This window comes from Gadus morhua, chromosome 5 (assembly GCF_902167405.1).
Source record: "Gadus morhua chromosome 5, gadMor3.0, whole genome shotgun sequence".
NCBI classification, from domain to species: Eukaryota; Metazoa; Chordata; class Actinopteri; order Gadiformes; family Gadidae; genus Gadus; species Gadus morhua.
This window is the reverse complement of record NC_044052.1, coordinates 22707289-22729908: the sequence shown is the minus strand read 5'-3', so window position 1 is coordinate 22729908 and position 22620 is coordinate 22707289. Positions and strand designations below refer to the sequence as shown.

The window sequence follows — 22620 nt, the reverse complement described above, 5'->3', positions numbered from 1 at the left end:
TCGCAGCTTGGAGCCTTTCTTTCTCCGCTTTTTAAACCTTTCACCTGATTAACTTTTTTATCAGTTTCTTCCCTTACATTTATACTTGTATTACTTTATACCGTATGGACGCATTTGAATCCCGGAATAGATACGATAAGGTAAGGTAGGCCGACAGTATACTACCGTTTTTATTGTCTTTCGTTTATGCATATGATAATGAACAACCAGCTTACTATCGTTAATATTGACCTCATCTCGGTATATGTCTGCGTGTATCGCTTATCAATTAAAGACAGTTTACTGTAGAGAATGCAACCTTGGTTCATGTTTCACTGCTTTTCTGACCCGTGTGGTAAATCGAACACTGCGTTCAATATTCAAGTGATTCGTTTGTCCTGATGCTACTCCGAATTAAAATAAGGACGTGACAGAAGTCCTTTCAATGTGCTGATATTTAAAAAAGTTAATATTTGTGCGTATTGATTATCGATGTGTTGAGCTTCACCAGTTGATCTATAGGGAATCTGTGGTTCAGTAAAGTGACAGAATTCAGACTTTGGTCCAGTGGAGAAATTATTCTAACGTTCTTTACTTTAATGGTACCGCAATGAATCTTTTAAGTCTATTGTATATCCTTTTTGTGTTGTAGTTTAAGCACAGTTACAAGGTGTTTAATAATTCATCTGTCATCTGCTGTACACATCTGTACTGTAGTGAGGGCAGTGCGGTTATGTTGTGGGGTTCATATCGATGGTCTATGACGTCTATAATGCTATAGTGTGAAGCAGTCACAAAGATATTCTCTCTCAATAAACAGCTAAAGTTCAAAAGGCAATTGAAGTGATGGATGAGTTGTGTTTGTGTCCAGGTCTCCAGTCTACTATGGATGAGGAGAGAGAAGAGGGGGGTCCTACCTCTAAGACCACTCTGTCTGGGGAACATGGCCGCCGGAGCAAAGCTAAGAGGTAAGAAGAGGATCTCTCTGTCTGTGACTGCTGTCACTCTCAGAGCTCAGCAGTGATGCATCATGACTCCATCATTAGTCTGTGTGTGTGTGTGTGTGTGTGTGTGTGTGTGTGTGTGTGTGTGTGTGTGTGTGTGTGTGTGTGTGTGTGTGTTGAAGCCCAGAGAAGCAGGAGAGAACAGACCCCCCTGGACCCAGCTGTGTCTCCATGAAGAGTGGCTGGTCTATGGATCCACCTGTTAGTTTTAAAGATGGAAATCAGTCTATCAAGAAGAGGTGAGGATTTATCAGAGATCATAAAGATACAGCTTCCATCGAATGTCCATAAATCCTGTTTCTTTTTTTTCTAGAAGAGTCCAGCAGGAGAGAGCAGACTCCCCTGGACCCAGCTGTGTCTCCATGAAGAGTGCCTGGTCTATGGATCCACCTGTTAGTTTTAAAGATGGAATTCAGTCTATCAAGAAGAGGTGAGGATTTATCAGAGATCATAAAGATATAGCTTCCATCGAACGTCCATAAATCCTGTTTCTTGTTTTTCGAGAAGAGTCCAGCAGGAGAGAGCAGACTCCCCTGGACCCAGCTGTGTCTCCATGAAGAGTGGCTGGTCTATGGATATACCATTGGTGTTTAAAGATGGACGTCCCTCCAGCGAGGAGAGGTAGGGGTTCAAACAGACGATGAAAACAGACCACTTGGTTGTTTTCAGACTACTGATATCTACGTGTGTGTGTGTGTGTGTGTGTGTGTGTGTGTGTATGTGTGTGTGTGTGTGTGTGTGTGTGTGTGTGTGTGTGTGTGTGTGTGTGTGTGTGTGTGTGTGTGTGTGTGTGTGTGTGTGTGTGTGTGTGTGTGTGTGTGTTGAAGCCCAGAGAAGCAGGAGAGAGCAGACTCCCCTGGACCCAGCTGTGTCTCCATGAAGAGTGGCTGGTCTATGGATCCACCTGTTAGTTTTAAAGATGGAAATCAGTCTATCAAGAAGAGGTGAGGATTTATCAGAGATCATAAAGATACAGCTTCCATCGAACGTCCATAAATCCTGGTTCTTGTTTTTCTAGAAGAGTCCAGCAGGAGAGAGCAGACTCCCCTGGACCCAGCTGTGTCTCCATGAAGAGTGGCTGGTCTATGGATATACCTGTTACCTTTAAAGATGGACGCCCCTCCAGAGAGGAGAGGTAGGGGTTCAAACAGACGATGAAAACAGACCACTTGGTTGTTTTCAGACTACTGATATCTACAAGTGTGTGTGTGTGTGTGTGTGTGTGTGTGTGTGTGTGTGTGTGTGTGTGTGTGTGTGTGTGTGTGTGTGTGTGTGTGTGTGTTGTAGCCCAGAGCAGCAGCAGAGAACAGACTCCCCTGGACCCAGCTGTGTCTCCATGAAGAGTGACCGCTCTATGGATGCACCATTGGTGTTTAAAGATGGACGCCCCTCCAGCGAGGAGAGGTAGGGGTTCAAACAGACGATGAAAACAGACCACTTGGTTGTTATCAGTCTCTACTGATACTCTACTGATCTACAAGTCTGGCGAAATAGAATTGTGTGTGTGTGTGTGTGTTCCCCAAAGACACCAGATGACGTCAAAGGTTACCAGTGCTCAGTCTCTGCAACATCAAACAGAGCTGATCAAGGTGTGTAAATGTCCACCGAGACGTTTGACTTCAGCGCTCCATGAACATTAGAAAGCATCTCTTGTCCAGCGGGACGTGAATCCAGGACAGATGCTTCTGATGTCCTCAGTGAGTTCAGAGTAAAGTTCTCCTTGATGTTTGTTCTGTTCCAGAGGGCTGAGGAGAACGCACACGCTTTTCTAGACAAGGAGCTGAAGAAGCTCTGGAGGGATCTCTTCTCAGATTACCCACAATGCTCAGAGGGTCAGAGAGTGGAGGGGGAGGAGGTGGATGATAAGAAGGAGGAGCAGAGGAGGCGCGCCATAGAGGGAGTGGTGGACATCACAATCCTCTGCCTGATGGAGATGAACCAGGAGGAACTGGCCGACAAACTGTAAGTGGCTCTTATTTTGAAAACACAAGAAATACACATTTTGATGAGCAGTAGGAGAATATTATTTGTTCTCTTCGGACTAAATTACATAATGTGAGACTTATACATTTCAAACTTCAACGTGGAGACAATCTTTCCTCTTTGGTGTTAAATGGTTTGATCCGGATATGTAGGTCTCCTCACTGTTCTTACCCCCTCCTACCTGGGTCTCCTCACTGCTGTTCTTACCCCCTCCTACCTGGGTCTCCTCACTGCTGTTCTTACCCCCTCCTACCTGGGTCTCCTCACTGTTCTTAACCCCTCCTACCTGGGTCTCCTCACTGTTCTTACCCCCTCCTACCTGGGTCTCCTCACTGTTCTTACCCCCTCCTACCTGGGTCTCCTCACTGTTCTTACCCCCTCCTACCTGGGTCTCCTCACTGTTCTTACCCCCTCCTACCTGGGCCTCCTCACTGCTGTTCTTACCCCCTCCTACCTGGGTCTCATCACTGCTGTTCTTACCCCCTCCTACCTGGGTCTCCTCACTGCTGTTCTTACCCCCTCCTACCTGGGTCTCCTCACTGTTCTTACCCCCTCCTACCTGGGTCTCCTCACTGCTGTTCTTACCTCCTCCTACATGGGTCCTATGTTTTGTTTTGATCATGCTGTTGGCGATGCAGCTCTTGCTGTTTTTGACCCTAGATTGTTTTATGAATTGTAAGGCGACCTTGGGTGTCATGAAAGGTGCCTTGAAATGAAATGTTATTCAATGTAATTATTATTAATATTATTATAATTATTAATAATAATATTAAACATAAGCTGCAGATCAACAGCAGAATAACAGCAGAGATGCAACACTATCTTGTTATATCAGCATTTCATTTTACACCAATTCATTAGTATTATCATTAGACCCATCATATTGCTGTGGAAAAACAAAGTCCTGGGGTCTCATTTATAACCGTTGCGTACGCACAAAACGGGGCTGAAATTGGCGTACGTGAGTGTGCGCAGCCCTAAGAAAACTCTGACCCATGCGTACGCATGGTTTGGAGGAAAAGGAGAATTGGCGACACAGATGGTGTGGTGGTGAACTGAAGTCAGACAGAAGAATTGTAGAGTGAGAAGAACGATAATGTTTTATCATCGCCCTTCATAAATTTGATTTCAACCCGTATCATACGTTAAAACTATGTAATCAGAATAATTTAAGTCAACTGCGTTTTCTCAGCCATAACTCCAGAAACATCTCCTTAGAATAGCAATAAAAAAAATTCTCTATTTAATCCCGTCACTCCATACTGTCCACTGACGGCGCGACTGCATGGAATAAAGCATCTGTTCAACATTGACAATAACATAATATTTTTATGTGACACTGTAAACACATAATCAAATGCCAATTAAATCCCAAGTGTGGATAACTAAGCCACACACAATCAGGCATTAAAAAGGGGTTATGTTCAAGAACATTTTACGTGGGTGATTACAAACTGATTATCCAAGGTGTTCTCGGTCAGTCTTATTACCGTAACTCTATAAATAAAGGGGGTGAGCGCCGTGGTAATGCTGCACCATATGGCACTTCTGGCGGACCATGCAAATGGCAGGATTCGGAGGGAGAGGGTCTTTAGGGACCATAACGATTTATTGGTAGGCTACATAAAAATATGTAACTTTATGTCAGACCACTTCTTTTTTTAGTTCTGGGACTGTGCGCTCCGTGCTACTGACAGAGTTCACTGCTGCAGCAACATGTTGCCTCTCACTCTGCTTTTTGTTGTTGGCCATCCCAATCCCGTGAACAAAACTACAAAACAACTTTTCGGGCCTCCACCTCACCCATAAGTGTCTCCACTTCAACCTCCGTGAAATTTCGCTTTTTTGATTTTCTCAGTACTTCTGCCATTGTTTCCGACATGACATAATACTTGCATCTGAGTCTGTTTTATATGCAGATCGCATTCATGAGGTCATTTGCATTGACCATTTATGGTTTAAAAGGGGCGTGTACAGGGCGGAACATGAAGCTGATTCAGCTGCGCACACTTGTAGGCACTCTGTGATTTATAAAGCAAAGATTGCGTACGTTGTGCGTACGCAGGGTTTTATAAATCTGAATTTTTTGGCGCACGCAAAACTTGGCTTTTGGGCGTACGTACACTATTAGTAATGATCCCACGCACCGTTTTTTATAAATGAGACCCCTGAACATTTTGATTCTGTAACATGCAGAGTCTTTGTCACAACCAGCTTCTCTGACCACAAGTAATGAAGCCACTAAATATCATGAAATTGATTATTCAACAGGAAATATTGACATGTTCCAACTGGTGCCACCATCCACTAACTGATTTTTTTCTCATTTAGGAGCTGCTGCTGTCGAGTGCCAACATAAAATCAAGACTCATTCGAAGAAGAAGTTCAAGTGTGTGTTTGAGGGAATCGCTAAAGCAGGTCATTCAACACCTCTGAATGACTTCTACACAGAGAACTTCATCACAGAGAGAGGCAGTGGAGAGGTCAACAAGGAACATGAGGTCAGACTGATTGAAACCGCTTCCAGGAAACCAGCCAATGAAGGAACACCAATCAAATGTGCCGACCTCTTTAAACCCTTACCTGGACACGATCAACCAATCAGGACAATAATGACAACTGGAGTGGCCGGTATTGGTAAAACCATCTTAACACACAAGTTCATCCTGGACTGGGCTGAAGAACAAGCCAACCACGACATACACTTTACATTTCTCCTCACTTTCAGAGAGCTGAATTTACTGAAAGGGGAACATTTTAGCTTGGTGGAACTTCTTCATCACTTCTTTATTGAGACCAAAGAAGCAGGAATCTGCAGATACGACCGGTTCCAAGTTGTCTTCATCTTGGATGGACTGGATGAGTGTCGACTTCCTCTGGACTTCCAGAACAACAAGATATGGAATGATGTCACAAAGTCCACCTCGGTGGACATGCTGCTGACAAACCTCATCAGGGGCCACCTGCTTCCCTCTGCTTGCGTCTGGATAACCACACGCCCTGCGGCAGCCAATAAGATCCCTGCTCATTGTGTTGACATGGTGACAGAGGTGAGAGGGTTCACCGACCAACAGAAGGAGGACTACTTCAGGAAGAGATTCAAAGATGAGAAGCTGGCCAGCACAATCATCACCCACGTCAAGAAATCACGAAGCCTCCACATCATGTGTCACATCCCAGTATTCTGTTGGATCACTGTTACAGTCCTGGAGGACATCTTCAAAACATCCCAGATAGGAGAAGAGACGCCCAAGACCGTGACTCAGATGTACAGCCACTTCCTGAGGGTTCAGTCCATACAGGGGGACAGGAAGTATCGTCGGTTAGCTGAAACAGATACACACTGGACTCCACAGAGCAGGGAGATCATTGTTTCTCTGGGAAAACTGGCTTTTAACCAGCTGGAGAGTGGCAACCTGATCTTCTACGAGGCAGACCTGGTAGAGTGTGACATTGATATCAGAGCAGCCTCAGTGTACTCAGGAGTGTTCACCCAGATCTTTAAAGAGGAATGTGGGCTATACCAGGACAAGGTGTTCTGCTTTGTCCATCTGAGCCTCCAGGAGTTTCTGGCTGCTCTTTATGTCTTTTGGTCCTTCATCCACAATGGTGTCAATCTGCTCTCAGAACCACCAACCTCCAGTGAAGATGAATTCCTCCTCTACCAGAGTGCTGTGGACAAGGCCTTACAGAGTGAGAACGGACACCTGGACTTGTTCCTCCGCTTCCTCCTGGGCCTCTCTCTGGAGACCAATCAGATTCTCCTACGAGGTCTGCTGGGACAGACAATAAGTAGCTCACAGACCAACAAGGGACCAGTGTCTTACATCAAGCATAAGTTAGATGGTAATCTCTCTCCAGAGAGAAGCATCAATCTGTTTCACTGTCTGAATGAGCTGAACGACCGTTCTCTAGTGAATGAGATCCAACAGTCCCTGACATCAGGAAGTCTCTTCGAAACGCATGTGTCTCCTGCTCAGTGGTCAGCTCTGGTCTTCATCTTACTGACATCAGAAGAGGAGCTGGACGTGTTTGACCTGAAGAAATACCAAGCTTCAGAGAAGGGTCTTCTGATGCTGCTGCCAGTGATGAAAGCCTCCAAAAGATCACTGTAGGTTTACTTATAATAATGTATGACAATACACAACACAATATACCTGATAGTAGAATATATAAGTTATAACTAACAAAACATATCTGTAGGTTCACTAATAACATGTATTACAATAAACCCACTAACCCACTTTTCTTATAAAGATGGAAGACAATAACTTAATTACGTTAGAAGTAAAAGTTACGCAGATTATTAAATTAACATTTAAGGATCTAATGTAGTTCAATTAATAAAACATATCTTATTAAAGCTTTCATAACTTTTTGCCAACAATGTTATAACTTATTACGTTATTGGCTGGTTATTACGTTATTGGCCTTGTATAAAAAATATTTAGAAAATGTAATAACTGAGCCAATAATGCAATAAATTAGGTATCTCTTTATTTTATTTTCAATTTCTGGAGAGACTTTGTCACACTTAGCCTTATTATTGCATCTTGCATCAAACGCTTAAATATCTGACCTAACAGTGACCCCTCCACCCTCATACCCCCTCCAGAGGATGCCTTAAAGGAGCAAAGAGGGAATTTGGATTTATACGTTACTCCTAGGGTTCTGTTATAATAATGGTAAGCAGCCAATAACGTAATAAGTTATGACATTATTGGCAAAAAGTTATAACGTTATTGGCTCAACAACTTTATTACATTGTTGGCAAGTTATTAAGTTATTGGCTTTATTACATTTACATTTTTATGTTATTGGCATTTATTACTTAATTTGCCACTATAACATTATTGGTTGCTACACACAGCCTCCATTAAGTTTAAAGTAAAAGATGTGGGTCATTCTAATCACAGTCCCTAACATATTGTGTAATGTGTGTGCAGGCTGAATGGCTGTAATCTGTCAGAGAGATGCTGTGAAGCTCTGGCCTCAGTTCTCAGCTCCAACTCCTCTAGTCTGAGAGACCTGGACATGAGTTCCAACGATCTGCAGGATTCAGGAGTGAAGCTGCTCTCTGCTGGACTGGAGAGTCCACACTGTAGACTGGAAACTCTCAGGTCAGTTTCACTCAATATCTCAAACAGTTACACCACAAGTTCTACATCAGGGGACATTGAGCAGATTTTCCTGGACTGGGCTGAAGAACAAGCCAACCACGACATACACTTTACATTTCTCCTCACTTTCAGAGAGCTGAATTTACTGAAAGGGGAACAATTTAGCTTGGTGAAACTACTTCATCCAGGGCTCTACAGTGCGCCCATTTCACTCGCATTTGCGAGTGTGCGTTCACACCAAACGCGAAGGGGCGAAACGATTCCATACAAAGCAGCGATTCCATTTGCATCGCAACACTTTTGCCCGGCACTGGCGAGCGCGTTCACGTGGATTTCAGGTGGATTTGCAGCACGCCACTTTTGCTCGAGTTGAAACTTTGCCGCGACATTCGCGTGATGACAGCCAATCAGTGTTCAACAGCGTGGCCACTGAGTGACGTGTGTAACGTAACAGCCAATCAGCGTTCAACAGCGTGGCCACTGAGTGACGTGTCTAACGTAACAGCCAATCAGTTTTCAACCTGCCAACCGTTCCCTGCAGTGCAGTCCGGGGTGAACCGCAGCATGGAGGAGAAAGTGATTGTTGCCGTTTGCGACTCCCCGAGCTCTATATAGAATAGTATATAATATATTATAATTGTATTGTATATATAATATCACGGCCAAAAGCTCTGTGCGCCTCCGGATGGCCGTAGCGCGGGGAGCGCTACGGGAGGGTTTAGCGGGTTTGTTTACCTACGTTGCTATGGTTACCAGTCTTGTGTGTCCCAATGGTTTATTATCTAAATCGCTGTCTAATCATACTTCATTCACTGCCTTATCCCTGGTCATTACAATATTATGAATAGACTGCGTGGAGAAAGTTAATGCTGTTACTGTAGTCGATAAAGTCTACAAATTCAACCCCCGACTGGTTGAAGGATTTCGGGTGGCTAGTTTATGATGCCAAGTCTGTACATTTTGTAAGGAAGCCCCATCGGCAATGGCAGGCTCCTCTCTGTTTATAACGGGGAACCCTAATCTGATACGCGATGCTGTGGTGAAACACTTCGAGTCCACTAGGCATTCTCGCTGTCCCGATTTCTATATAAATCGAACCCAGTCCCAGCCCAATAACCCTGGTACGGTGGAAGCCGAAATTGGTGCTGTTTTGTGTAGCCTAAATGTCATCTCCCTATTTATTAGTCTTAATTTTGCTTTAGTAAATTGGTGCTGTTGCTGTGTGCAATTTCTGCAGGGTGATAACTGTTCTAAACAAAAACCTATTGTGCTCCTACATTTTTTAACTTGGGGGCACGAGTGCTCCTGAAAAAAAGTGAAAAATCCTCCATTAAGTTTAAAGTAAAAGATGTGGGTCATTCTAATCACAGTCCCTAACATATTGTGTTATGTGTGTGCAGGCTGAATGGCTGTCATCTGTCAGAGAGATGCTGTGAAGCTCTGGCCTCAGTTCTCAGCTCCAACTCCTGTAGTCTGAGAGAGCTGGACGTGAGTTCCAACGATCTGCAGGATTCAGGAGTGAAGCTGCTCTCTGCTGGACTGGGGAGTCCACACTGTAGACTGGAAACTCTCAGGTCAGTTTTACTCAATGGTCAAACAGTTACACCACAAGTTCCACATCAGAGGACGGTTATATAACTCAGCTTATAACTCAGTACCTGTGATGACCACATCCGTGATTTTGTATCATTGGAGATTTAACACCTTTTGATTAGGTGGATATTGCAATACATCCATATGCCTGCAATCTATCAATTATACCCCTGAATCCCAACAGCGTGGCCACTGAGTGACGTGTGTAACGTAACAGCCAATCAGTTTTCAACCTGCCAACCGTTCCCTGCAGTGCAGTCCGGGGTGAACCGCAGCATGGAGGAGAAAGTGATTGTTGCCGTTTGCGACTCCCCGAGCTCTATATAGAATAGTATATAATATATTATAATTGTATTGTATATATAATATCATGGCCAAAAGCTCTGTGCGCCCGCGCTACGGGAGGGTTTAGCGGGTTTGTTTACCTACGTTGCTATGGTTACCAGTAGGGGTGTAATGATACATCGATGTAGATCGATACATCGATTGATTGGCGAACGATCCAACTGCATCGATGCAACGGCCAAACATCGATGCATATCGCAGTATTACACCCTTTTATTATTATATCTCCTTTCGCGGGTGTTTGTGAAACTATTTCTGCGCAAAGCGCCAAGCCGCTCGTATCCATTCACCGGTTAAACGAGGCAACAGCGAGCACATGTGTGAGCGCGAGGATGTCTAGTTTCGGTTTGTGTTGCCAGATTGGGCATATGTCCCATTTTTCCAGCCTAACGTGATTAAAAGTAGCCAAATCGGGCTGAAAAATGTGCCCAATCTGGCAACACGGACGGCGTATCTTATCAGCCAAGATGATTCCGAGGGATGTTTTGTTTTTAGAAGAAAACTATCCACACAGATAGGTTGGGAATGATCTACGTTCAAAATGAAAGATCATTGCAGGCTCTTTAATTTAAGCCATAAAAAACCTTTGGCACTTAAATGCAATTATGTGGCACTTTATTATTTGTATTAAAAATTGTTTTTTTTGTTTTAAATATCCGGAAGAGCAAAGAAATAAAATGATGAAATTATAATGAAGTTGATGTGAGTTGATGTGATTGTAAGAGGTTGTGTTAAATGGGCATATGATGTCGTCTCATATCGATCGCATACCCCTGAATCGAAATCGTATCGCGGCAGACTTTTGATATCGGCAAATATCGTATCGTTGTCCAATGAATCGATATAATATCGTATCGTGATGAAACCAGAGATTTACACCCCTAGTTACCAGTCTTGTGTGTCCCAACGGTTTATTATCTAAATCGCTGTCTAATCATACTTCATTCACTGCCTTTTCCGTGGTCATTACAATATTATGAATAGACTGCGTGGAGAAAGTTAATGCTGTTACTGTAGTCGATAAAGTCTACAAATTCAACCCCCGACTGGTTGAAGGATTTCGGGTGGCTAGTTTATGATGCCAAGTCTGTACATTTTGTACGGAAGCCCCATCGGCAATGGCAGGCTCCTCTCTGTTTATAACGGGGAACCCTAATCTGATACGCGATGCTGTGGTGAAACACATCGAGTCCACTAGGCATTCTCGCTGTCCCGATTTCTATATAAATCGAACCCAGTCCCAGCCCAATAACCCTGGTACGGTGGAAGCCGAAATTGGTGCTGTTTTGTGTAGCCTAAATGTCATCTCCCTATTTATTAGTCTTAATTTTGCTTTAGTAAATTGGTGCTGTTGGTGTGTGCAATTTCTGCAGGCTGATAAATGTTCTAAACAAAAACCTATTTTGCTCCTACATTTTTTAACTTGGGGGCACGAGTGCTCCTGAAAAAAAGTGAAAAATCCTCCATTAAGTTTAAAGTAAAAGATGTGGGTCATTCTAATCACAGTCCCTAACATATTGTGTTATGTGTGTGCAGGCTGAATGGCTGTCATCTGTCAGAGAGATGCTGTGAAGCTCTGGCGTCAGTTCTCACATCAGAGGACGGTTATATAACTCAGCTTATAACTCAGTACCTGTGATGACCACATCCGTGATTTTGTATCATTGGAGATGTAACACCTTTTTATTAGGTGGATATTGTAATGCATCCATATGCCTGCAACCTATCAATTATAAAAATAAAAATGAGCTCAGAATATAATTATATTGCCCCCCCACTGTCCCCCGTATACGGGACGGTGATAGTTTAGTGCAGGGGGTCTTTGGAGGGTGTTACCCCTAGTTGGACACCTCAGACCCCCTGAAAGCCTCAACAGAAACATTTTAGAGGGTCTCTGGAAAGATATAAAAAAAACGTGTTTTAAAGCTTAATATATCCAGTGGGGGTGTGCACGGGTACACGTGTACATGTGTAACTGGTTAGTAAATCATAAGAATAACGACCGTCTTTAAACTGGCAGATAAAATTGCTGCATTTAAAGCCAAGCTTGATTAGTGGGGATAACGAGTGGACAGGGGAGTATTCGATATGTTCCAAACATTAGTGGGGATTTTGGGAGAGACTGAGGCAGGGCCCATTCTCTCGCAGCTGGTGCGCGATCACCTTGTTCGCTTTCAAATGAATTCGAACCTCACTTCCCATCCTCCAAAGTTCCACGGCGAACAAATGAGTGGATCCGCAACCCATTTGTCAATGTCCCGAACCACTTGTCGTGCAGGAGGAAGATCAATTGATCGAAATAGCAAATGATGGTGATTGTAAAAGTGTGTTTGAGCAAACCTCTCTGGCGGGTTTTTGGATCAAAACCAAAGCGGATTATCCCGAGATATCCGTAAAAGCGCTGATAACGTTGCTTCCATTTCCCACCACGTACCGATGAGAGGCCGGGTTTTCCGCAATGACTGCAACTAAAACAAAATTCTGCAATCGATTAGACATTACAAACACTGTCTTCCATCACCTCCAGATGGAACCTTCTTGTTGCAGGGAAACAAGCACAGGGCTCCCACTGATTAAAATGAATTGTACCCTATTCTGTGGCCTCACAAACGCGCCAAACTGACATATTGTGCATGTTTACACTTGATAGATGTTACTTCAAGTTTAGTTCAATATATAATTATATATTATTAGTTAATTTTCACTTGTTCAAATTCACGTTCTTTTTTAAGAGTTTGTTACCTTCACTGTTCATTGTGCACTGTTCAACACTAGATGAAAATATCAACAAATTGGTAACCCCTGCGCAACATAACACCCCCCCCCCTCTGTGTGCAATCTGTTTTCGTGGGGCCCAAGTTGCCCTGGCCACGGTATCCTTGGTACCCGGGCCATTCATTCATTCGTTCACGGGGCACGGCGGGAATCGCGGGAGTGCCGTGGTCCCGGTCAAGGATGACGGGAGACGAGGCCTCTCTCTCTCTCTCTCTCTCTCTCTCTCTCTCTGTCTCTGTCTCTGTCTCTGTCTCGTCTGTCTCTGTCTCTGTCTGTCGTCTCTGTGTCTCTGTCTCTCTAGTCTCTCTCTCTCGTCGCTCTGGAAGTTTAATTGGGTTTATTACAGTGATGGACAGTGCCGTTAGCCAATCAGAAGTGAGACATTTGCATGTCATGACTATTTTAATATTTTTTTCACCAAAACCGACTCAGAGGGCATTCATTGCTACTAGTGACCACCGCAAAATCAATAAAAAACGATGCATTAATAGCTTTAAGCAATATAACACGAGTGTGAGTGGGGTTGTTAGTTTATTAAAAATAAATGATAGTGGGGGGGGGGGGGGGGGCCAGAGGATCAGGGTAAGGTCAGGTTTGCTCCAAAAAGGTTGAGAACCACTGGTCTATAGCATATAACCGCGTTGTCTGATTACAGTTTAATTCATTTTTCCCAATTGACCACCTCTCGTTTTGAAGAATAATCACCGCACCGTTCGTTTCAATGGGAATAGCGACAGTCTATACTTTCAACATAAAGTGTACATATTTATAATTTGAAATCCGTCCCAGCCTTTATACCACCGATACTATAGGGTCTATACTAGCATATAACCGCGTTTTCTTATTACAGTTTAATGTAACAGTAAGCTGAAAACATCCTAATTAACACCGCAACTGCAAATGAACCACGTGGAGATAACCACGGCAACCGGTCAAACAAAAGTTATTTTTTGCGATCATTCTGCTCGCACATCGATGAACAAATAATCCCCCTATAGCGCGACTGCGGTCCATTAATTAATAAAGAAACGGTTAACCGTGTACACGAAAAAGTAGGGGTCGTGTAAACGTTTACATTTTTTTGTAACCCCCTAATATCCCCCCTCTATCCAGTATTATCTTAATTGCTAATTCTTTATCCACAAATATGGTCCCTTCAATGGACCAGGGAGTGCTTCATAAAAGGACCTTCTACGTCATCAAGGCAACGCCACCTGTGTTTGGAGTAGGACGTTCACTAAGTGGTTGGCAGACTGGAAAAACACAGGATTTTACACGTGTGTGTGTGTGTGTGTGTGTGTGTGTGTGTGTGTGTGTGTGCGTGTGCGTGTGTGTGTGTGTGTGTAGCTTGTCTGGCTGCCTGGTCACACAGGAAGGCTGTGCTTCACTGGCCTCAGCTCTGAGCTCCAACCCCTCCCATCTGAGAAAGCTGGACCTGAGCTACAATCACCCAGGAGACTCTGGAGCTGCGCTGCTCTCTGCTGGACTGGAGGATCCACGCTGGAGACTGGACACTCTCAGGTATGGAGAGGACAGCTCACCACTCAGGGACAAAGTCTCCTTCAAGGATTCATGTCGCTGCTAGATGAAGTGGTTTGAAGAGGCAGCTGTCACTCATGTTGTGTAGAACATGATGAGACAACAGATGATGAAGGTGAATGTTTCAACATGCTGCTCTCACTTTGTTTCCCCCCCAGTGTGGAGCATGGTGGAGTGTGGAGGCTGAAACCAGCTCTAAAGAAGTGTAAGTGTCTGTTTGATTCATCACATCACATACTCACTATTGAGACGGGAAGTCCATCCACACAGCAGGAAGTGAGGTCACATCCTACTGGGAATGAAGATGATGGCTGACCTCATGTATCTTCCGTATATTAATACTGTCGACCATCACAGTTAAACCTACTTGTATAAAACCCAGCAGGTATTACATTGTTACATTGAGGAGGGGGCAACCGGGCTGAGGGGGAGGACTGGGGGGGGGGGGGGGGGGGGGGGGGGTGACCGGGCTGAGGGGGGAGGGGGGATGAAGGGGCTGAGGGAGAGGGGGAGGGGGGGTGACCGGGCTGAGGGGCCGGTGAGGGGGAGGGGGGGTGAAGGGGCTGAGGGGGAGGAGGGAGGGGGGGCTGTGGGGGGGAGGGGGGTTGACCGGGCTGAGGGGCGCAGTGAGGGGGAGGGGCTGAGGGGGGGAGAGGGATGAGGGGGGGGGGGCTGAAGAAGAAGAAGAAGAAGAGAGAGCGATCACAAGAAGTCTGAAAGAGAATAAAAAGAAGAAGAGCAGCCTGGATCCAAGGAGAGATGTTTGTTGTTGATCTGTTCATAATATTGTTGTTGTTTTCATAACGTTGTTGTTGAGGTGTGTGTATCTATGAATGTGTACATATGTATATGTATGTATGTGTTCATATCTATGTATATGTACATAGAGCGCAGGAGAACAGCACTAGTGATGATGAGGAGGATGAAGAGCGGTTCAGCAGCTCATCATGTCTGGTTCTCCCTCAGATGCCTGTGACCTCACACTGGACCCCAACACGGCCCACAGACGACTCTCTCTGTCTGAGGACAACAGGAAGGTGACGTGGGTTGGAGAGGACCGGTCGTATCCGGATCACCCAGACAGATTTGACTTCCATCACCAGGTGTTGGGTAGAGAGGCTCTGACTGGCCGCTGTTACTGGGAGGTAGAGTGGGGAGGAGTGGTTAGTATAGGAGTGACATACAGAGGAATCACCAGGAGAGGAGTGGGTGGTGACAGCCAGCTTGGAGGGAACAACAAGTCCTGGGCTCTTTATTGTTATGATGGTCGTTACTCTGCCTGGTACAACGGTACACTAACAGACCTCCCTCTCCCCCCCGCTGGCTCCACCAGAGTAGGAGTGTATCTGGACCGGCCTGCTGGCTCTCTGTCCTTCTACAGAGTGTCACCAGGTGGAGGAGGGTCCTCAGACACACTGACACACATCCACACCTTCTGGTCCTCCTTCACCCAGGAGGACCTCCTCCCGGGGGTGGGGGTAGTGGCGTGGGGGGGCGTCTCTGTGATCCCTCTGCGGTAGAGGGGGGGGGGGGGGCCGGCGTCGGTTGTAGAAAAAGAAAACGGGCGCGGGGGAGGAGGACGCACACACACACACACACACACACACACACACACACACACACACACACACACACACACACACACACACACAGAGAGGACTGATGACTCAGTGTCTGTGTTTTACAGACACTGTCTGTCTGTCTGTCTGTCTGTCTGTCTGTCTGTCTGTCTGTCTGTCTGTCTGTTCTTTAAAGTATAGCATGATAAACCATGAAAATACTTTTAAGATCTCCCATAGTTAGATAAGCACATTTATTATTTGTAATGTATATAAAATACCTATTGATGGTTCATCTTTGTATATTTTCAGACTTCACCAGTTTTGGTCTTAAGGGCTCTTATATCATAATTGTTGTCATAATCCTGATTTACAACCTGATTTAAAGCAGATTCTATGTTTTATTCTTAATAACCAAGTGGTCTATGGGATAATGTTGCATGTTGTAAATTACTTTAGGCTGAATCTCGATTTTTTTTGGGTTCTGTTTGGAACCAAGCGGCTGCAGAACATGTTCAGTTATTAACGATACGTGCTCACCTGTTGATGATTTCTAAAGTCTGCTGCTTCTATTGTTTTAGTCCTTGTGTTTATTGTGTTCATGTAAGGGACTATTTTTCTGTCTCATTTGTTAGTGAAGCATAATTGCAATAAACAACTCAGTGGATCCAACTGATTGTTCTCGTGTGTTCAGCCGATGATTCCTTGTTTTATTAGTGATTAATGATTCCATCAGTGCCTTAAGAATAATAAGATATTAATCACAAATTAAAAATAGAGCAACAAATGTTTTTCTGATATTATTCTGGGACCTCCTCCCTGGGTTTTGGTTGGGGGGGGGGGGGAGGGGGCTCTGTGTCGGTTGTAGAAAGAAACCACAGACAGACGACCGGACTCTGTCTCTATCTCTCTGTCTCTCTCTCTCTCCCTCCCCCATCCCCCTCTCCCTCCCCCCACTCTCTCCCCCCACCCCTCTCTCTCTCTCTCCCCCCCCCCCCCCCTCTCTCTCCAGAGCGTCCGCGGGTGTCTCTGCTCCAGAGGAGCCCCTCCTCCCCAGTGGTGTGCCATGCTACAGGCTTCTACCCTGACAGGGTGGTGGTGTTCTGGAGGAGAGACGGCCAGGAGCTCCATGAGCAGGTGGACCCCGGGGAGGTCCTCCCCAACCACGACGGGACCTTCCAGGTCAGCGTGGACCTGGACCTCACGGCCGTCCCACAGGAGGACTCGGGGAGGTACGAGTGTGTGGTCCAGCTGAAAGGCATCGAGGACATCCCCACCCCCCTGGACCCCGCCCTCATCAGGACCAACTGGGGGAAGACTGGGAGGGACGGAGGTAGGGGACACACCTCACCTCTACCTCACCTTACCTCACCTCCACCTCACCTCCACCTCCACCTCACCTCACCTCACCTCACCTCACCTCCACCTCCACCTCCTTGGGGCCCTCCTCCTGATCTCCTGCTCTCTCTTCCCCTGAAGGTCTCCCGGGGCCCTTCCTCGTCCCTGGCTCTGTGGCGGGGGCCCTCCTCCTGGTTGGAGCTCTGGTCCTGGCGGGAGTCTGTTGGTACAGGAAGAGGAACGGTGAGTGAGCTGACCCCTGACCCCCAGCTGCCCCTACTTCCTGCCCCCTCGCTGCGTCCCTTCCTGGACTCTGATTGGTCGTCGTGATACTCTAGCGGTCTGGTGGTAGAAACCTCTCCATCACTGGAGGAAGAACCTCCTCTAAGGTCCAGGCCCCAGTGATGTTGAGGCATTAAGAATATGAAAGTAGACAACATGAGGATGTTCACCACTGTCACACACTGATCATTTCTCCTGATCCTTAGGTTCAGCCAAACGTCCAGCAGCTGGTGAGTAACGTGTGTTTTTACTGCAGTTCTGCTCTCATGATTAACAATACTACCAACACGGTTACCATGGTGACTGGTCTGTGGACTATACAGCTCTGTAGATCTAAATACACCTAGCTCTGTAGATCTAGATACACCTAGCTCTGTAGATCTAGATACACCTAGCTCTATAGATCTAGATACACCTAGCTCTGTAGATCTAGATACACCTAGCTCTGTAGATCTAGATACACCTAGCTCTGTAGATCTAGATACACCTAGCTCTGTAGATCTAGATACAGCAAGCTCTGTAGATCTAGATACACCTAGCTCTGTAGATCTAGATACACCTAGCTCTGTATATCTAGATACATCTAGCTCTGTAGATCTAGATACACCTAGCTCTGTAGATCTAGATACACCTAGCTCTGCAGATCTAGATACACCTAGCTCTGTAGATCTAGATACATCTAGCTCTGTAGATCTAGATACACCTAGCTCTGTAGATCTGGATACACCTAACTCTGTAGATCTAGATACACCTAGCTCTATAGATCTAGATACATCTAGCTCTGTAGATCCGTTCAGCTCCTCACCGTCTGCTTCTTGCCAGGTTCTGACACCAGCTCTGAGAACCCTGAGGGACAGAAACGTCTTCTGGCCCCGACCCCTGACCCCAAGGTCAGTATTCTGTGACATCACAACTCTTTGGAGGATGGGTGGGAGGGCACTAATGTCTTCACAGTACATTACTGCAGTACTTCATGAGAGGAATATACATAGTACTTCATCCCAGTAACATCAATAGTACTTCATCACAGTAAAATGAATAGTACTTCATCACAGTCATATAGTACTTCATCACAGTAACATATTTTGTGCTTCATCACAGTGATATTAATATTGTGATAGTATTAATCAGTGGTAATAAAATTTGGAAATGTATTCATCTGTGATAGCAATTTTGTATTAGTATTCTTCAGTGATAGTAATATTATAACAGTATGCATCAGTGATAGTAATATTATAACAGTATTCATCAGTGATAGTAATATTATAACAGTATTCATCAGTGATAGTAATATTATAACAGTATGCATCAGTGATAGTAATATTATAACAGTATTCATCAGTGATAGTAATATTATAACAGTATTCATCAGTGATAGTGATATTGTAATAGTATTAGTTTGGTCACAACTTGGTTTTCAACCCTAAAAAGATTTATCGATTTGAATTATGATTGTTATGTATCGGTGTTTGTGTGTGGGGACCCTGTTTATATGCTAGAGGCTCGCTGCTTCTTACATAATTTATGCGTTTAACTCCCGGTAGAAGCTAAACGCTAACAATAATGCTTCAACAATCTCTTTAACCTCATGCTATCTACACAAACGATCTGCCATATGAAAGAGACTCCAAGGAGTCCCACGGTACAAGCCCTATCATGTGGTGGGCTCATGATGAGGTATTGAGCAGTGAGGTGCTGATAGATGGTTGGAGCTGACCTGTGCTCCCTTGGTGTTTAGAGCTGAATGATGAAGAGGCTTCTCGTTGGAGGATTGATCATCATTCATAATCCTGACCATCAGGCGTGGGGCTCAGATCGCGTCAGACTCAACGACAACACTCTGACTCCCATTGATCTGGAAAACAACAATTAATCCCCAAGAAAGCTTAAATAAATGAAATCATTATCTACTCTTATTACAGTATAACAAAGTGATCTCCCTCATGAGCGGCCATCTTAGTTAGGATGCGGTTGCTCACCGCATAACGTTGGTTTAACGTGTGGGTTTATAGTGTTTAAGATGTTTCATATGATATTATTAGGATTATTAAAGGAGCATTTCACCGGTGGAGGCATGAATATGTATTGAAATTGGGTCCTATATGTAGTCGAATAATAAAATAAAATTCTAATTTGGTGCCGTCTTGACCGAGAAAAGGCAGAAAGTGACTTTTTGGCGCTTGTGGATTGAAGACAACAACTCCCACCATGCACAGCTTCGCTGGCGGCCACTCCCGCTGATCATCTCCGCCTATCGGACACCTCCTTGTTCCATCTACTAATGGAACAAATCAGCGTGGAGCTTGACCCGACGTCACTAGAGTAGTGACGCTTGCACAGAAGCATACGGCCGACATCTTTCTTTATTCTGGGTGGAAATAGTAACATAGTTACGCCATTAAATGCGTTTATGTAAACATTTTTTGCGAGAAATGTGCATTTTAATTTCATAATGTTCGCTCGTTGAATGTGAAGGATGTTTGGTTTGATAGTTATGACGAAGAGGGAACGCTCCATTCACTTGCATGGACAGCGTCTCTGGTTGCTAAGCAACCTCAACGTCTTGGCGGACTATCTGCTGATCAACACTACGAATGCTGGAAACACACCAGACACACCATGTGAAGTTATTTAACCCGATTATTGTTATTTATATCCGAGATTATTTAATCTAACCCGATCTAAACTCTATCATGCACCCAAACACGGCGGCGTTTGGGTTTCCTACCTCGGACTCCTAAATCCAGCGCAGCCACAGGCGCGTTGGCGCGTTGAACCATTTTTGTGACACACAATGATCAAGCGTCAAGTTAGGCACGTTACACGCGTTTGGTATGGCCCGTGTCCACCAAAAACGTTCTTTTATGCGGTTTCACCCAAAAAATCGGCTTCGTGTGGACGGGGCCAAGAAGGCGAACACACGTCACCAAGACGGGGAGACAGCGCCAGGCGACTTACGCCACTATCTGCCAATAGATCGTGGATGCCTGGGCTGATATAACAGTCTCAACTGTGGTCCAAGCTTTCACGAAGGCAGGAATAATCACTGAACTGCCAGGCAACAGCAGCGACACTGACTCGGATAATGACGAGAGGGATCCGGGCATGTTGGATGCCGTACTCGCCCAACTGTTCAATTCGGACACACAAGAATTCGAGGGATTCGTAGACGAGGAATGAACTGAAAAAGTGAGATTATTGTTAAGAGATATTGATGAGATATTGTTAATATGCACATTAACGTTTGAACATCGTTACCATGGGAGTGACCGGAGTTGTCAGAACGCTTAATAAAGTTTGACTTTATCTGACTGTTTTGTTGACATTCCCTTTAGCACAGCTCGGTCTAGTCGATGCATAACGCAACCCCAGTCAAACGTTTGACTGCAGTATCTTCTATTCTATGCGCCTTATAATCCGGTGCGCCCTATATATGAAAACAGTTCTAAAATAGGCCATTCATTAAAGGTGGGCCTTATAATCCGGTGTGCCTTATAGTGCGGAAAATACGGTAGTCCTCGTTTGTATTTCTTTCGAAATGGTGAACTTTTGCATGGAGCCATCTTCTATGTCAGATCCAGTACCCTCCGCCAATATACTTCAGTTTTATCAACAGCCTCTGTTATCTTGGCTTCAGACGCTGTGGATGTTAGTTTCTGCTGGTGAAGTCCCACCCACTGGCACTGCTCTAATAGGTCTGTAGCGTCAGTGGGTCCCACCCCCCTGGTTGTAGTCTTACGAGAATCATCCCCTCTTACACTTCCTATTTTCTTGTACGCAAAAATCGTCATATTGCGTCATTGAAAACAGGAAATGTTGGAGATCGATTCGGATCTCTCCAGTCTCTCCAGAAAATAAGGGAATGATGCTAGACCATTCAAAAATATGCGGGGGGTTCTAAAAATACAAAGCTTATGTGAAATGGGTGAAGTTGCCCTTTAAGGGGCCGTAATCCAGACTGTCCTTGGCCCTAATTAATCCTTCTTTAATACTATGTAATATATATATATATATATATATATATATATATATATATATATATATATATATAAAATAATCATTATCACATCAGTCTTTTTGGAAAATATTTTAGAGTTGCTGGAATACACTGGTCTTGTGGGATTTATAATTAAAATATTACAAGCTGTTTTTTCTTTTTGCTGTAAATAAAGTTTCCAACTCCCAATTCCAGTCTGCTTATTTCATGTTGTGGTAGACTCTAACTTTTCAGCTCTCTCTCTCTCTCTCTCTCTCTCTCTCTCTCTCTCTCTCTCTCTCTCTCTCTCTCTCTCTCTCTCTCTCTCTCTCTCTCTCTCTCTCTCTCTCTCTCTCTCTCTCTCTCATTAGACTTCAGCAGTAATTGATAAATGTTCAGTCTAGTAAACCGATATCCAGCCCGCGTCGCCTCATCTGAACCCACGCGGAGGAAAGAGTCACTTTCTCTTTCAGACGACCACGGGATTTATTTGATATGGCTCAGAGGAGATAACCCCTCCCACTTTATGGCTCAGAGGAGATAACCCCTCCCACTTTATGGCTCATAAAGCCTGTAGGTATTCTCCCACGGTTTAGCGGTGCGGGGCCTGGAGAGAGCCCGTTGCCCCCTCCAGCAGGTCGTCCCTCTGGTGGACGCCCAGAGAGAGCACCTCCATCTGGGTGTGTGACTTGGGGGGGGTTTCTATCTCAGACCCGTGTGATGTGTTGGTCCTCGGCACCGGGATAACTCTCCATCTGGACGTCATACGGTGGCTCGGGAGGGGGGGTCGGGTACGAGGAATGGTTTGGTGGGGGGGGCTGAGGCGGTGGGGGGGGGGGGAGAGGTCAGGGTGAGGAGGGTGCGGGTCTGGGGGAGGGTGGGGGGCCGGAACCGGTGCTCGTACCGGGTACGTGCCCCCCCCTGGCCGCCACGTCCAAAGCCCCCCCCCCCAAACGGGAATCCTGGAGGGAGGAGGGGGTTAGAACAGTAAAATAATGTCTGTTTAAAATGAGCAGGTTCTGCTGAAGCCAGCGGTCCGTGCTCTGCTGGACCCTGTTGGGGGGGGCCTGATTAGGGCCTGCAGGTTAACGACCTGGGCCAGCCTGCTCACCTGTCTGCTCACTCCC

At 45.3% G+C, this 22620-nt stretch overlaps 2 protein-coding genes across 2 annotated transcripts in view; both read left to right on the top strand.

The window, feature by feature from the left end:
• The window catches only part of LOC115544457 (uncharacterized), a 993561-nt gene that overhangs the window by 855554 nt on the left and 115387 nt on the right, over positions 1-22620 (top strand). The window contains exons 27-29 of the mRNA XM_030357421.1: positions 17377-17478; positions 17724-17747; positions 18340-18407. Of these exons, the coding sequence (XP_030213281.1) occupies positions 17377-17478; positions 17724-17747; positions 18340-18407 (194 nt within the window). The remainder of the gene's footprint in view (positions 1-17376; positions 17479-17723; positions 17748-18339; positions 18408-22620) is intronic.
• Positions 1-22620, top strand: part of LOC115544474 (class I histocompatibility antigen, F10 alpha chain-like) — a 126880-nt gene that overhangs the window by 45017 nt on the left and 59243 nt on the right. The gene's annotated exons all lie outside the window — the stretch shown is intronic.